At 34.9% G+C, this 15,749-nt stretch overlaps 1 protein-coding gene and 1 long non-coding RNA gene across 3 annotated transcripts; one reads left to right on the top strand and one right to left on the bottom strand.

Moving 5' to 3' along the window:
* Positions 1 to 248: 248 nt before the first annotated feature.
* Positions 249 to 1,336, bottom strand: LOC120081734. Its single transcript, XR_005482942.1, has 2 exons — positions 898 to 1,336; positions 249 to 574 (listed from the first exon to the last, which is right to left on the bottom strand). It is a non-coding gene; the product is annotated as an uncharacterized LOC120081734 (long non-coding RNA).
* A 2,563-nt stretch (positions 1,337 to 3,899) lies between these two features.
* LOC120080903 (RNA-dependent RNA polymerase 1) lies at positions 3,900 to 8,964 on the top strand. 2 transcript variants are annotated; one of them, XM_039035576.1, is made up of 5 exons: positions 3,900 to 4,044; positions 4,206 to 4,594; positions 5,383 to 7,268; positions 7,491 to 7,641; positions 7,863 to 8,964. In XM_039035576.1, the coding sequence occupies exons 1-5, from the start codon at positions 3,918 to 3,920 to the stop codon at positions 8,703 to 8,705; spliced, it is 3,396 nt and encodes a 1,131-aa protein (XP_038891504.1). In that variant the 5' UTR covers positions 3,900 to 3,917; the 3' UTR covers positions 8,706 to 8,964. The 2 variants fall into 2 exon arrangements, with proteins under 2 accessions (XP_038891504.1, XP_038891505.1); XM_039035577.1 differs by having other exon boundaries at positions 3,903 to 4,025; positions 4,187 to 4,594.
* Positions 8,965 to 15,749: the final 6,785 nt, after the last annotated feature.

The following is a 15,749-nucleotide window of genomic DNA, read 5'->3' as shown; positions in this document are numbered from 1 at the left end:
TTAATAAATAAGTCTGAAAACAATTCTTAATAGTAAGTTTCAAACATCAAAATTGAAAGTTAATCAAAATATGAAAAGAAATCTAAATCTCATGAGCGGAATTCCACTTGTCAATCCCAAAGGAAACATAATATCTGATGAATCCCAAAAGAAACACAATATCTGGTGAATCCCGAAGGAAAGAAAAAAACACAATATCTAGTGAATCCCGGAGAAAACACAATCTAAAGGAAACACAATACTTAGTGGGCATCTAACTAATCAGTAAAGACACTATCACAGTCTCAACATTACAATTATCACAATATGGTTTTATAACATACATATACACCTCAACATTATCATCCAAGTATCTACGTGCACAATAAATCTTTTATATTCTCATACAAGAACATATATCAGTCATACTATACTATCCATTTATCATGCTATCGTTCTGTTATGATATTCATCTATTATGCTAGCATATATCCTGTGAACAGTTCCAGGAATAAAATTACTTACCTCAAAATAAATCCAAATTAGTTCAAGCAAGCTTATCCCCTCCTTGCCAAGCAGAGCCTTGAAGCGACACCTATAATAAATCCAATATTTAAATTAATCCCTTGAGTCCTTTCCAATTAACCAATTTACTCAAGGTCCCCAATTTTAACTTTACTGAAATTGTGGGTCCAAGATTAATTTTCAAAACAGAAATTGGTTTAAACTTCAAACTTGATGGGCCACCTCAAAATCCTCCCAAATCTTGAATCTAAAATCCCAACATTATGGGTTAATTAACTCAGGGCTCAATAATATTGGGTATTGAAAATCATGAGCTAAAATTTAATGGACATTCAAGATAATTCAAGAAACCCACAAAATAACCATTAATTTACCCAATACTAGAACACCCACCAAATCTGCCCAAAACCCATAAATTTGATGACTGCAAAAGCGAAATTTGAAGAACGCACGACTATGAAAGGAAGAACGGTGGCAGACAAAGGCGGACAAAACGGCTGCAGCGCGCGTCCAAATCTGAAGTTGAAGGCGTCTTCACGAACCAAGCGGCGTCAACCCACAAACGAAGCGGTCGAACGAACTGGCGACGGCTTGAGCGGACGCGTGCGATTGGTCGGCTGGAGAAGTGAGACGGCTGAGGACGCAGCTGGACGACGACACTTCGACGAAGACGACTTCGGATCCAAGCGAATGAGCGGCGAGTCAGGCGGCGGCTAGGTCTTAAGCAAAGAAGATGAAAGAAAATTTTAGGAGGGGGGTGGCACAAGCGAAAGAGAGGGAGAGAGAGATTGTAAAGTTTCTTTTTTTATTATTAATAATTTTTTTTCTTTACTCCAAAACACACATATATATATTTCATTCCCTTTCCTTTCCCTCCTCAAATTCCAAATCTTTTTGGAATTAAAAATTCAAATCTTTTTGGGAAAGTAATTTAAGGCAATTATCTCAATTAATCCATTCAATTTCGATTCTAAATATCTTCCCCAAATTTTAATTTCAACTTGATTTCAAATATTTTTTCCAATTTTTAATTTCAATTCCTCACAACTAAAACAAAATTGAGATAACTTGACATAAATCCCAAATTTTCAAAATTTCCTTCTGAATAAATAATAAAATTGAATTATCCTTTTATAGTAATTCAATTTAACTTCCAAAATACAAATATTCTCAAATCTTACAAAATACTGAATTTAAAAATTACCCACAAACTTGGGACGTTACACCCCTCCTAGTGAAGTCTTTATCCTGAACGATGTTATATAACAAGACGTTAACACTTTGTGGTCAGGTCTTATACAAACTCTTTGTATAGGACCCCTCCGCTCACATGTCCCAATAAACAAATCACAACACCATTTCACCAAGCGGGTCACATCCATAGTGTTACTAGGATAAGGTTTCCCTCACATATCCATATACTAAGACCATTTTGGTTATGTCACCACATATATGCTTAAGTTACATACAAATAAACAAATAACCAGAGATTTTATGTTTATTGGTTTGTGGTAAAACAAATAAAACATACAACTGAGCAAAATCAAGATGTGAAGTAAATATCATATATTATACAACATAAGCGTCCGTACAAATTGTTTACAAACTACAGGACATGAGACTTTAAGGCATCAACCCCAACAATTATTTGTGAAAAAAAGTGATACTACCAACACTCCTCATAAGTGTTTACTGCTAGATTGGATCGAGTCGGGAGAAATCATTGCTGAAGGTAGATGGTCTTTCAATGATCCATCAATCCTTGTCCATCACATACCTCTTGGCTCGAATGCCGTTCTTTGTGGGTTGATACAGTAAAAATACCAAATTCCTTCTTATGGAGGCCTACATCTGACATTATTGTTATTGACGATGCTGTGGGCACTACTATTGCATGGCCAATGGATAAAGTCAAACTATGTAAGAAAAATTGGCTACTACTTTGTGAATTAAGTGCTTATTTAGTTCATTAGTTAATTTATTGTTATAGATAGATCATGATGATTTATGAAAGTTATTTTTTTTTTTTTTTATTAGGTGATTGATTCAACAACAAACATCGGAGCTACATATTTTGTGTGAGAGAATTTTGGTATCGCTATAATCTAAACACCTCTTTTGATTGTATCAACATTTTGGGATTATATATGTAGTCATTTTATTTGGATGAAGAATTTACAAATTGTTCTATTAGGTAAGAACTTCGTTGGAACATACTTTTATAGCATTTTTTATAACGTTGAAAAAATGCTATGGAAAGTCATAACTTTCAATAACATGGGCTATGATAGTGTTTTGAAAATGCTATGGAAAGTCTACGATAGCGTTTTTTAACGCTATTGTAAGTGATATTTGTTATAGTAATACAATATATATATATATTTCTCAAAAGTTTCTTTTAGAAAAAAATAGATTTGAAAGTTTAAGAAAATTTAGTTTTCAAGAAGAAATCTCGAAGAAAAATAATGCTAGTGAACGACTTTTAAAACACAAATTTTCAAACTTTTTTTTCAAAAACAAAACAATCAAAAGTTGCCACATTTATTAATTTCAATGGGATTAGATTGATTCGAAATTACCTGGGAAACACAAAAGATGGAATTCATATAGTTGCTTTTCCTTTAACGCCTAATATAAAAGAAACAATAACGGTACCATAGAAGTAAAACTTAGCCACCAAGTTTTCTCTGTCATTTGCCCATAGAACAAGCGTCGCTTTGTCTTCGAATCCATAGTTCATCCCTCTTCTCTTGCAGTTGACTCTTCACACTCTCTCTGATATTATTCCTCTGATTTTTCACTGTTTTAAGGTCTTTTGCTCTTCTGAGTCATGTGGAACCTTCAAAATTCGCAAGTTTTCATTTGGGTTTATCGATTTATGCCTCTTGGAGGAGGTTTTTCATGTTTTTTTGAACCTGGGGTTGTATGTATTTCTGGAAACTTTTCTGTTTTCTTTTCTGCTCTTTTGATCTTTTTTAGTTGAGGTTTGATCTCTGTGAGTACTGAAGTTGGAAACTCCAACATTTTTTTTTTCTTTTTCTGGTGGTGTGCGTCTCTCCCTCCATTTTCATAACAAACTTTTCTTTGTTTTTCTTCGTTGGGTTTCTGTTGATTGAGTGTTTGTTGGCTAATATGGGGTTACTCCCCTTGTCTTCACTTCATTTAACTTTAGTATCTGCATCTGAATTGTCGCTGATTCTAATGCTAGACTGTTCGTGTTTGTTTCTTTTTGTAGGGCAAAATATACCTTTGGAAGTTTCTATAGTCATATTTTGTTCTTTCCCATTGTTTGGGAATGCTCCCTGCACACTAGAGCCATAATTCAAGTATAAGAGCATAGAAGTGAGGTTTTTTCTAATTTGTAGCTTCACTTGGTAAAGCAGGAAAAGACTGACAAAGTTCTTTGGAATCTTATGGGGAAAACAGTTCATATTAGTGGTTTTCCTTCAAATGTAACAGCAGATGCCGTTAAGAGTTTTCTGGAGGGTCGTACAGGTGTAGGAACTGTCTATGCTATTAAGGTTAGAGCACCTAAGAGAGGTCTCTTATACACATCTAGATGTGTATAAGAGACAGGGGGAAAACAGTTCATATTAGTGGTTTTCCTTCAAATGTAACAGCAGATGCCGTTAAGAGTTTTCTGGAGGGTCGTACAGGTGTAGGAACTGTCTATGCTATTAAGGTTAGAGCACCTAAGAGAGGGGGAGCTAGAGTATATGCTATTGTTCAATTCACTAGTGCTACCCAAGCTGAGTTGATCATATCCTTAGCTAATCAAAGCCTATGGTACGGATCGTCTTATCTTAAGGCTCGAGCAGCCGAGGTTGATATTGTACCAAAGCCTAGGACATACATGTATACCTTGGAAGACTTGCCATTGTGCTTTGGGTGTCAGGTCTCAAGTGAAAAGTTTCGTGTTTTGTGGGAAGGAGATATTGATTTGGTGACTTTTGGAATTGGAATGCGAAAAATGAACTTCCATCTGAAACATAATTCTGTAAAGTATAGGCTTGAGCTTTCATACGAGAACATTTGGCAGATACAACTCCACCATCCACAACATCGATCTATGAAGTATCTTATCATCCAGGTTCTGTGATCAAATGTCTATCTAAAGTTGTCTCATTTTATTTTGAAAAGAATTATTATCCTCTCTAATAAAGTTGAAAAAATTTTCTATCCTTGTTAAAGCATTGTTTCAACTATTGCATTAGCATTGGTAATTTGAAATTAGAGTGTTATAGCCTTGTTGAAAAATGTTGCTTTCCTCTCTTAAAGTTGCCTGAATAAGAGTACTTTCTCTTTGAAAGTCGTAATGGTAGTTATGAACACCATAAGAAAGAGTGTTGAAAAAACTAGCGACGATTTCTTTAGCCACATCTTGCTTAATGTTGATACTAACAACACTGTTTTTTTATGATTGACATTGAACTTTAGGTCCTTTTTTTAATTTTTTTTTTTTAATTTTGACTGTTAGTGTTGTGGATTCTGTTCTGACTGATACTAAAAAGACAACAGTAACACCTAGTAATGATTTTTGGTTTGCATATATCTTTTTCATGATTATTGCCATCTTTTTAGATGTTAATGTTTAACTTTAAACATTTAGATGCTCCAACTTGTATGCTAAAATAACATTGTTGATTTATGTCCTTGGATTTTGAGTTCTCTTGTCTACTCATGAAATAATGTGGTTAGTTTGGATGGATAACGCCTGCTTGTGGATTTTGGTACATATGAAAACTAGATTATTTGTTCATAATGAAAGTTTTTGGTTCATTGCATGATATTGAGCCCTGCTATTGATTAAATAGTAGATCTGTTACTCACATGTCAAGCTTAATAGTCTGATTATAAATGTTATGTTTCTTTTATCAGTTATATGGAGCTCCTCGGATATATAAAAACGTTGCACCTTGTAGTGTACAAATCTTTGATGACCCACTTTTTAACTTTTTTATGGAAGTACCTGATGATCAATGGATTAGAACTGCTGATTTTACTCCATCATGCTCTATTGGACAATCTTCTTCTTTATGTTTGAAGCTACCTAATCGCTGTCAACTTCCAAATTTTAGACAAAATTTTGCTTATTATGAAGAATTTGAAAATGAGTTCCAGTTGGTGGATGGAGATGCTAGTTTTTCTTTCTGTAGAGATCTTGCTCCTATTGTTGATTCTCGTCCTCATGTTCTGCCATATGAGATTATGTTTAAAATAAATGCATTGGTTCAACATGGTTGCATTCCATGGCCATTGATTGATACTAGTTTCTACCGGTTGGTTGATCCACGTAGAATAAGAATTGAATTTGTAGAACATGCCTTGGAAAAACTGTTCCATTTAAAGGAATGCAGCTATGAGCCATCAAGCTTTATTACTGAGCAGTACAGAAAGTATTCAAGACATCCTCCAAATTCTCCTGCTATATCCTTGGATGCCGGATTGGTATATGTCCGTCGAGTTCAAATAACACCTTGTAAGGTGTACTTTTGTGGTCCTGAAGTTAATGTCTCGAATCGAGTGTTGCGCCATTTTCCTCAAGATACTGATAATTTTCTTCGTGTGTCTTTTGTTGATGAGGAGTGGGATAAAATGCGTTCCACAGATTTATTGCCACGGATGTCTCCTACAAGCGAGGATAGTAAAACTGATATCTACAAAAGAATTCTCTCTGTTCTTAGAAATGGCATAGTCATTGGTGATAAAACCTTTCAGTTTCTTGCATTCTCATCAAGCCAATTAAGAGATAATTCTTTGTGGATGTTTGCTTCTAGACCGGGCCTTGATGCAGCTGATATTAGAGCATGGATGGGCGATTTTCGACATATCAAGAATCCAGCAAAGTATGCTGCTAGATTGGGCCAGTCATTCGGCTCATCGACGGAGACACTTTCGGTTGCTAGAGATGAAAGGGAAATTATTCCTGACATAGAGCTTCAACATGGAGAAGTCAAGTATGTCTTTTCTGATGGAATTGGAAAAATATCAAATGATTTCGCCAAAAAGGTCGCTGCAAAATGTGGTTTCCAAGGATCCACCCCATCTGCTTTTCAGATTCGTTATGGTGGATACAAGGGTGTTGTTGCTGTTGATCCGCACTCGTCTATAAAATTATCTCTGAGGAAGAGTATGTGCAAATTTGAATCAGACAACACAAAACTTGACGTCTTAGGATATAGCAAATACCAGCCATGCTTCCTTAATCGTCAGCTGATTACTCTTTTGTCTACTTTAGGAGTTAGAGATGAAATTTTTGAGAACAAACAACGTGAAGCTGTAGAGCAATTGGATGCCATATTAACAGATCCATTGAAGGCTCGGGAAGCCTTAGAGTTGATGGCTCCTGGAGAGAATACTAATATTCTCAAGGAAATGCTCAAATGTGGCTATAAACCAGATGTTGAGCCGTATCTATCAATGATGTTACAGACTTTCCGGGCATCAAAGTTGCTAGAATTACGTACCAAATCAAGAATCTTTATCCCGAATGGGAGAGCGATGATGGGATGTCTTGATGAGACTAGGACCTTGGAATATGGGCAGGTATTTGTGCAAATCTCCAGTGCTAGACGTCGAAATTTATCTGATTCCTTTGCATTTAATATGAGTGGCCCGGAACACCGTTTAGTTATTGAAGGAAATGTTACAGTTGCAAAAAATCCTTGCCTGCACCCTGGTGATGTTCGTGTATTAAAGGCTGTAAATATACCTTGGTTGTACCATTTGGTTGACTGTGTAGTTTTTCCTCAAAAAGGATCGAGGTTAGTACATTTACCAATGCTAGTTTTTTCTTGATTGGAAAATAAGTTGTGTTTTCAATTTTAAATGCAAGAAAGCCCCTTCAATATTCATTTTCAGAATATTGACATGTCAACATATATTTTCTAGAATATGTGTTGTGACAAATTGCTTGCATAATTTTGTTTTGAAGATTTTCCTCTAAAATAAATGTAACCAACCAGATGCTGAACTTGTTAATTTAGGCCTCATCCGAATGAATGCTCGGGTAGTGATTTAGATGGTGATATTTACTTTGTCTGTTGGGATACCGAATTGATCCCGCCTCGACAAATTCCGCCAATGGATTATACTCCTGCACCCCCTATTCAGTTAGATCGCGATGTCACAACTGAGGTATCTGCACACAAGCAATGACAAGTTTTGATCTTGATAACTCAAATCATGTTTTCTTTTTGAAACATATCACTTTTCCAGCGTTTTATCTCCGCCAATGAACTCCAATGTTTGTTTTATAAAAGACATTCACTTTGAACATTGCTTCTCATTAGAAGAGAAACCATTCATGCCTGTGTGTGTTTTTAGTCCTAATTTGAAACTATTGTTCTTTACAACAGGATATCCAAGAATATTTCGTTAACTACATGGTTAATGACAGTCTTGGAATCATTGCCAATGCACATACTGCCTTTGCAGATAAAGAGCCCTTTAAAGCAAGAGGTAGTCCTTGTGTGGAGCTTGCAAAGCTATTCTCCATTGCTGTGGACTTCCCAAAAACTGGAGTACCAGCTATTATACCTCCTCATTTATATGTCAAAGAGTTTCCTGACTTTATGGAGAAGCCTGACAAGCCCTCCTACGAATCAAAGAATGTGATTGGAAAGCTTTTCCGGGCTGTGAAAGACATTGCACCAACTTTGAGCTATATTAGGTCATTTACTCGAGATGTAGCAATGCAGTGTTACGACTCAGATATGGAAGTCGAAGGCTTTGAAGATTATGTTGGAGATGCATTCTATCATAAAAGCAATTATGATTACAAGTTGGGGAATTTGCTCGATTATTACGGGATCAAGTCGGAGGCCGAGATACTTAGTGGGAGTATTATGAGAATGTCCAAGTCTTTCACCAGGAGAAGAGATGCAGAAGCAATCAACTTGGCTGTAAGGTCTCTAAGAAAGGAGGCTAGGACATGGTTCAATGCAAGAGAAGGCGGATCGAATTCAGATTCAGATGATTTATTTGCCAAAGCTTCAGCTTGGTACCATGTCACATATCATCACTCATATTGGGGCTGTTATAATGAGGAAATGAAACGCGACCATTATTTGAGCTTCCCGTGGTGTGTCTACGACAAACTGATGCAAATCAAGGAGAAAAATTTGAGGAAAAGAGAGCGAGCTTTGAGACTGGCAACTCTCGACAGATTCGGACATGCGTTAAATCTTGGTGGGCATTGAAGAACATGATCGATACGGTTGGTTTCCTGTCATACCTCCTGTAGTTTTGTGAATATTCTTAGCTTTGAAGTATTGAACTAAGAGAGGAAACTTGATCATTTTTCGGGCTCTTGTTTATCGCCAGTGAAATGTAAATATTGTCTTCAACTGCTTGAGAGCTTTTGTAGGGAATGTTGTTTTTCTTTACCATGTAATATCCACAATAGCATGTACAAAGTTCATGAAATCTCAAATCTTAGTCACTTACTCTTCAACACTAGCTCATCCCCCTGCCAGCTTTTATTGTGTGTTAGATTCATATTGATTTCTGCAAATATCTCGTGGAGAATCTCGACCTTAGTTCCTGTAAAATTTAATGAAAACTTTGGTCAGAATGAAGAATTAAACAGAGACGAGGATGAGGAAGCGGGTTTGATTGGCCATGATAGGAGCATTAAGGTGATATCATATTAGGTTGTCTCGAACATTTTGTAATATTTGAGTTTTATCATATGGCATTGAGTCAATTTGATGTGACTTATGACTCCACAAATCTCTGCCTCTTTAATTGATTGTGGGTTCAAAACAACCCAAAACTTAGATATGATGCATAACTAAGACTTATATTTGATCTAGATCTACATCATTTGTGTCTATTTAATCTTTGAAATTTGAAAATGTGTTTAATACGTCTTAATTTCAATGTTGTATCTAATAGGTTTCAAAAGCATCGTTTGATAATTATTTTGGTCTTGTTTGATAATCATTTGGGTGATAACCATTTAATTTTTAGTTTAATTTTTGAAAATGAAAGCCTATAAACACCTCTCCGACCTCTAAATTTGGTATTTAGTTATATACTTTTCACTAAAATTCTAAAAAAACCAAGCCAAGTTTTGAAAACTCAAAAAAATAGTTTTTAAAAAACTTGTTTTGTTTTTTAAATTTGACAAAGAATTCAATTTTTGTACTAAAAAAAGATGGAAACCATTGTAAGAAATGGAGAGGAAATAGGCTTAATTTTCAAACACTACAACAATTTTGGGCTTCAATGTCGGTTAAAAATAGTAGTCTCGGATGTATAATGTCGGTTAAAAGAAACGGACACGTCGGTTTTATGAAGATGGCCTACAATGTCGGTTTAAAACCGACATTAAAGGCCTCCCATTATATATATTTTTTTAATTTTATTAAAAATTCATTTCCATCTTCTCTTAGCTCGATCTTCACCACCTAAAAAATTTACCAAAACAAACCCTCGACCAGCGGGTGTTCTCTTCACTTTACCCAAACATAACTCTTTCCTCTCTTAGCTAGTCGGTTATCTTCAGTTCGGGTTGTCGTCACCGGTGCTCTCAGCTTGGTCGTGCACATCAGTTCGTGGGTTGTCATCACCAGTATTTGTGGGTTTTTGGTTGGTTTTCGTGGGTTCAGTTCGAGTTGTCGTCACCGATTTTCCTTAGATCTCCGTTGTCGTGGGCTTCTTGCAGTGGTGGGTCATCGTTGTGGGTGTTCTCCGGTCGTTTTTGGTTGGTTTCCGTCGGCGTGTGGACTTTCTCGGGGTTTCTTTGCCGGCGCGTGGGTTTTGTCCGGTTGGTTGTCTGGTTGTTCGCGTGGTTGTCCAGTCATTCGAGTGTTGTCCGGTTGCTTTCGTGGGTTGTCCTATGGGTTTCGTGGGGTTTCGATCGGTGGGCTTTTGGTTGNCGGGGTTTCTTTGCCGGCGCGTGGGTTTTGTCCGGTTGGTTGTCTGGTTGTTCGCGTGGTTGTCCAGTCATTCGAGTGTTGTCCGGTTGCTTTCGGGGGTTTGTCAATTGCTTTCGTGGGGTTTCAATTGGTGGGCTTTTGGTTGGTTTTGTGTGGTTTTTCCGGTTGTCCGTTTGGTTTCGTGTGGGTTATCCGGTTGTCCAGTTGCTTTCGTGTGGTTTGTTGTCGGCACGTGGGCTTTCGGTGGTTCTAGAGGTGGGTCACCGGCATCGTGGTCAACTCGCCATTTATCAGATCTGCCGTCTCAACTCTGTTTGCAAAGGTTCGGTGTTCGCCGACATTCCAATCTTTGAGCTTTGGTTCAGATCTCTTCAATTTTGTGGGTTGTTTAAGTTGTTTGCTTGGAAAGGTGTAATTTTATTTTCATATGAATTTTCAATTTATTAATTTAAAGTTATTTAATTCATTTTATTTTTATTTCAATGATTAAGCTTATTGAAATTTAGAAATGTTGGAATTAAATTAGTTAAAGAATATATACTTGGTTGGTAGTCTCAATAGAATGTAAATGCTAGCTTAGAATAAATGTACATTTATCTAACCATGATCTGTTTATTGGAAGATTTATGTATAATATTTTTGTGTTTATGGGGTATTTGGTGTTAAGTATTCATGGAATTGTACTAACTAATATTTGTGAATGAGAGAAATGATGGCTTGATGTAAGTATTTTATGAAAGTCGTTATTGTTATGCAAATGTTGGTGATTAGTATGTTTATTTCATATTTGATGAGTATATGTAATGGATTGGAAATATTGATTCTTGTTTGTGGATAAATTCATAGGTGAAAGAAAAATATTAATGGCTTGCCATGCAAATTTTTTTATACTTTTTAATAAAAAACAATGATGGATATTTCCTAACCAACACGAGATATATAATGTCGTTTTTAACTTCTTGACCCAAAAAATGGATTCAGCAACGGAATTTAAAACAATGGACAAAATTGATAAAACGGACAGATTCTGGGCTTTAATTTCAGTTTGAAGGGCTTCATTTGATTCTTGGTCTTCAGTTGCAACCGACATTAAAGGGCTTTAATGTCGGTTGAGAATTTCATTAAAGGTCTTTAATGTCGGTTGTCAACCGACATTAAAGACCGAAATTCTTCTAGTGAAAAACAAAAAAACCAAACGGGGCTTTGGTCTTTAGTTTTTAGTTTTTAAAAATTATGTTTATAAACACTCATTCCACCTCTAAATTTCCTCCATTATGAAAACCAAAGAGAGTAGTTTATTTATTTTATTTTATTTTTGGAATTTGGCTAAGTATTGAACCCTTTTACTCAAGAAAGATGTAAGTTATTGCAAGAAATTGAGAGAAAATGATCTTAATTTTTTTTAACAAAACAAATAGTTACAAAACAGGGTGTCGTTTTTAGTTTTCTGTTTCTGAAATTTAAGCTTGTTTTTTCGTAAGTTTATTATGATGGGTTTAAATTTTCTTAAAGAAACCTTCGGATTTTTAGTCAAATTCAAAAAACAAAAATGAGTTTCGCAGCCATCATTACGATGCGGAGCGATCGATATCATTCCTTAAGGGTTTCTTTCGAGGTGAAAGATTTAGACTCGTCACCAATCATGGGGTGTGATTGGTCACCTATTTTTCAAAGAAAAACAAATGGTCTATTATTTCAAAATTAGGTTCGGGGGTCGTTGAGTGTAGGAATGTATTGGCACCCTATGTCTTCCATATAATCTTATTAAAGATGATCTTTATTTAAGAGAAAAATATTTATTTTATTAAAAACTGAAATTAAATAAAATATAACTCATTGAACAATTTTTAGGTAGAGATGTTCCTTACGGTCACTTAAATACCTCCAAGTTAAAAGGAGGATTTAATTAACACATAAATGTCAAACATCCATTAATTTATTATCATATTGGTGTTTACCTTGTGTAAAATATGAATAAATCTTTGTGAGTAATGCAAATCCTTCCAATTGTATCACTGAAACTTTATTTGGATAATTCAAATTAAAATAACTTGAAGTATTTTGGAAATTAAAATTTTAATGAAATTGAGATTTGATTGACAATTTTGAATTAAAACAAAGTTAAAATTCATTAATGAAAAATTTGAAACAAAGGTTGAAATTGAAATGTATTTTTATTCCAAAATTAGAATGATTCAAATTTCATTTTAATTAGATTGAAGAGCGTGACACCAAATTGATATTCAAATTCCTTTTTTGGACTCCAAATTGGAATCATATTAAAATAAAATTTGAAGGGACTCTACTAAAGCTAAGCCCAAGATGCAATCAAATCCAATATAAAAATCAATGAGGAAATAAAATCAAAATTCTTTTTAAAATTCCAATCCATATGAGATTTCAAGAAATAATTGAAATTAAACTAAACAAAACTCCAAATCCAAGCTCTTATTTAGAAATTCTAAAAGATAAATCAAATTAGGATTAATTTACAAAATTCAAATGGAAACTAAATTAATTTTTTTTTGGACAATCTAATTAAAATCTATTTGAAATTCAATTAGAATAATCTAACTAAAGCCAATTCAAAGTTTTAATTACAATAGTCTAAAACTAATATATGATGGGAAAAAAAACTAATTTCTTCCAAAGAAAAAACTAATATATGATGGAAACAAATCATATAAACATTTTATTTTACAGAAATAGAAAGAGAAAAAGAAGGAACTAAATAAAAAAAACAAAACAAAACAAAACAAAACCAAAAAAATAATAATAATAACTTTACCGAAAGATTTCACTCCCTTATACTTCAACCTCTTCTTTTCTTTATCACTTCTTCAATGGTGGATAAAGAGTTTGGGTTGCTATAGGTCGTCGCAGTCATGAGGTTCGTCACTGAAGACGTACTGATAATTTGTTGTGTATATTGAAGAATACATAAAAAAATGTACACAAAATGTAAAATAAATAAGGAAAGTCTAGGACTAAGTCAACCTCTAAATTAACCTAAAAATAGGGTAACTTACAACAAATTTATATACGGTAACACCTCCTTGAAACTCAAAGTGGTAGAGTAGAGATCAACATGAGTTTGTGAAGTAGCTGAGTGAAATGGCTCGGTGACAATGCCATAGTGAAGATATCAGTAGGCTGTTCAATAGTAGAGATAGATTGTAAGTTGAGAGTGTTACTCTAGAGATGGTGACGAACAAAGTGACAGTCATTTTCAATATGTTTGGTACATTCATGGAATACATCATTGTGAGCAATCTAGACAACACTACAATTATCACAATGAAGTATAGTAGCTGACTGTTGAGGAACACCCATATCCGCGAGAAGCAAACAAAGCCATAGTAGCTCATAATTAGCATGAGCAAGAGCACGATATTTCAATTAAGAACTGGAACATGAAACAATGTTATCTTCTTACTTCACCAAGAAATAAGAGAATCCCCCAAGTAGAAGCCATAACCTGTGATGGAATGTCGATCAGTGGGACCACCAGCCCAATCAACATTTGAGTAGCCAGATAATACTAAGGATGACTAGGAAGAAGATCGAAGGCTATGACCAAGTGTGCCCTTGACATATCGTAGAATACGAAGAACAACTATAAAATGTATAGACCAGAGAGCAGTCATGAATTGACTAACAATATGAACAACATATGCAATATCTAGAAAGTCATAGTGAGATAAATAAAATTGCCAACCAGTTACCGATACAGAGTGGCATCATCAAGAGGAACACTATCGAACGGAGTCAAGTGAACATTTAGATCCAATGGTGTTGATGATGTAGCAGAGTCAGTAATACCAAATGAGCTAGGAGATCAGAAGCATATTTCACTTGAGACAGATAACACCCATCAGAGCATGATGGCACCTCAAAGCTAAGAAAGTAACTAAGTGGTCCCAAATCTTTCATCTCAAAGTGTTTCCTCATGTAGGTTTGTAAATCAAAATAGCCTTAGGATCATCACCTATAGTTACCATATCATCAACATAAAGGAGGAGGAGAACAATAACTTGAGCAATCTAGCGTCTGAAAAGAGCTGTATCCTGAGGTAGTAGAATTGAATGTGGCAAACCAGGCTCGTGGAGCTTATTTAAAACCATAAAAGGCTCGACGAAGAAGATAGACTTTCTGGGGTGGAGGAGAAGTGTCAGGGGGAGTTTTCATATACACTTCCTTCAGATAAAGTGCCATTGAGAAATGCATTTTTAGCATCCATTTGTAAAAGGGGCCACTGTTTGGTTGCTGCAACAACTAAAAGGCTATGAATGGATGTCATTCGAGCTATAGAAGCAAACGTCTCTTCATAGTCAATGCTATATTTTTTAGAATAACCTTTTGCAACAAGCAAGCTTTATACCGTTCAATAGACCCATCAGAGTGTGTTTTAATTTTTACAAATTCACTTAAAACCAATAGTTCTTTTGCCATGAAAGTCCACGTAGTCCCAAGTATGAGTTTTCTCTAAAGTTTGAAGTTCTTCATTCATTGCTTACTGCCAAAGAGGTTTAGTATTGGCTTTCTGGTAAGACGTAGATTCAACTAGAGACATAATAGTGGAAAAACAATGGTAACCGAAGATGATGGGGAAGTTCTCTTACCCAAATGAAGTGCCAAACAGTTGCAGGTTCAGGTTCAACATTTTGATTAATAAATAAATTAATGTCTGAACAACACACATCCTCGGAGCACTGAACAGTTGCAAGTTTAGGTTCAACATTTTAATTAATTAATTAATTAATTAGTATTTTGATGATAACAAAACCTGCTCTTATTCACTAATGATTTTAGTGTTTTGAAGTCTCCATTGCATAGAACTCGAAATAAAAAAAAAAATCTAACGCATTTTGAATCACTTAAATAGAGCTCAAATGAAAAAGTTATGGCCAAAACAAACTCAACGGAAAAATACCCCCAAGTGATGATGTGGCGGCTTATTCATCAAAATGGGCGTAATTGAAAGTAGACATTTGGATCCTTGGAAGAGTGACACATGGTGAACTTTTGATTTTTGGTTTAGTTTTAAAAAGAAAATGAATTTAATATTATATAAGTTTGTGTATAACGACTAGTTTTGGACACATAATAGGCATTTGCTTTTTGTTAGGTTTTTAAAAAGAAAAAGAATTTCATATAATTTTTTGTTTATGTCTAACCAATAGTTGCTTCAAAAAGAAAAAATCTCCACTTCCATCATTGATTTTTTCATTTCCAAGATCTAATTACCCAAATTAAATGTGATTTTCACCAATTTCTCTCTCTTTTTAAACTCTCCACCTTCTCCAAAATTAAACAACAATTACACATCACTTTCAATTCTCCATAATTCATTAAGCTTCC

The sequence above is a fragment of the Benincasa hispida genome, chromosome 7 (assembly GCF_009727055.1).
Source record: "Benincasa hispida cultivar B227 chromosome 7, ASM972705v1, whole genome shotgun sequence".
Classification (NCBI taxonomy): domain Eukaryota; kingdom Viridiplantae; phylum Streptophyta; class Magnoliopsida; order Cucurbitales; family Cucurbitaceae; genus Benincasa; species Benincasa hispida.
The sequence above is the reverse complement of the archived record's forward strand: the minus strand, read 5'-3'. Positions and strand labels throughout refer to the sequence as shown.

What these genes read in the sequence shown, in the direction of transcription:
- LOC120080903 (XM_039035576.1), top strand. Translation starts at nt 3,918, where the DNA reads ATGGGGAAAACAGTTCATATTAGTGGTTTTCCTTCAAATGTAACAGCA. An exon ending in TTTCCTCAAAAAGGATCGAG is followed by an intron (nt 7,269 to 7,490) that starts GTTAGTACATTT and finishes TTGTTAATTTAG; the next exon opens with GCCTCATCCGAATGAATGCT. An exon ending in ATCGCGATGTCACAACTGAG is followed by an intron (nt 7,642 to 7,862) that starts GTATCTGCACAC and finishes TCTTTACAACAG; the next exon opens with GATATCCAAGAATATTTCGT.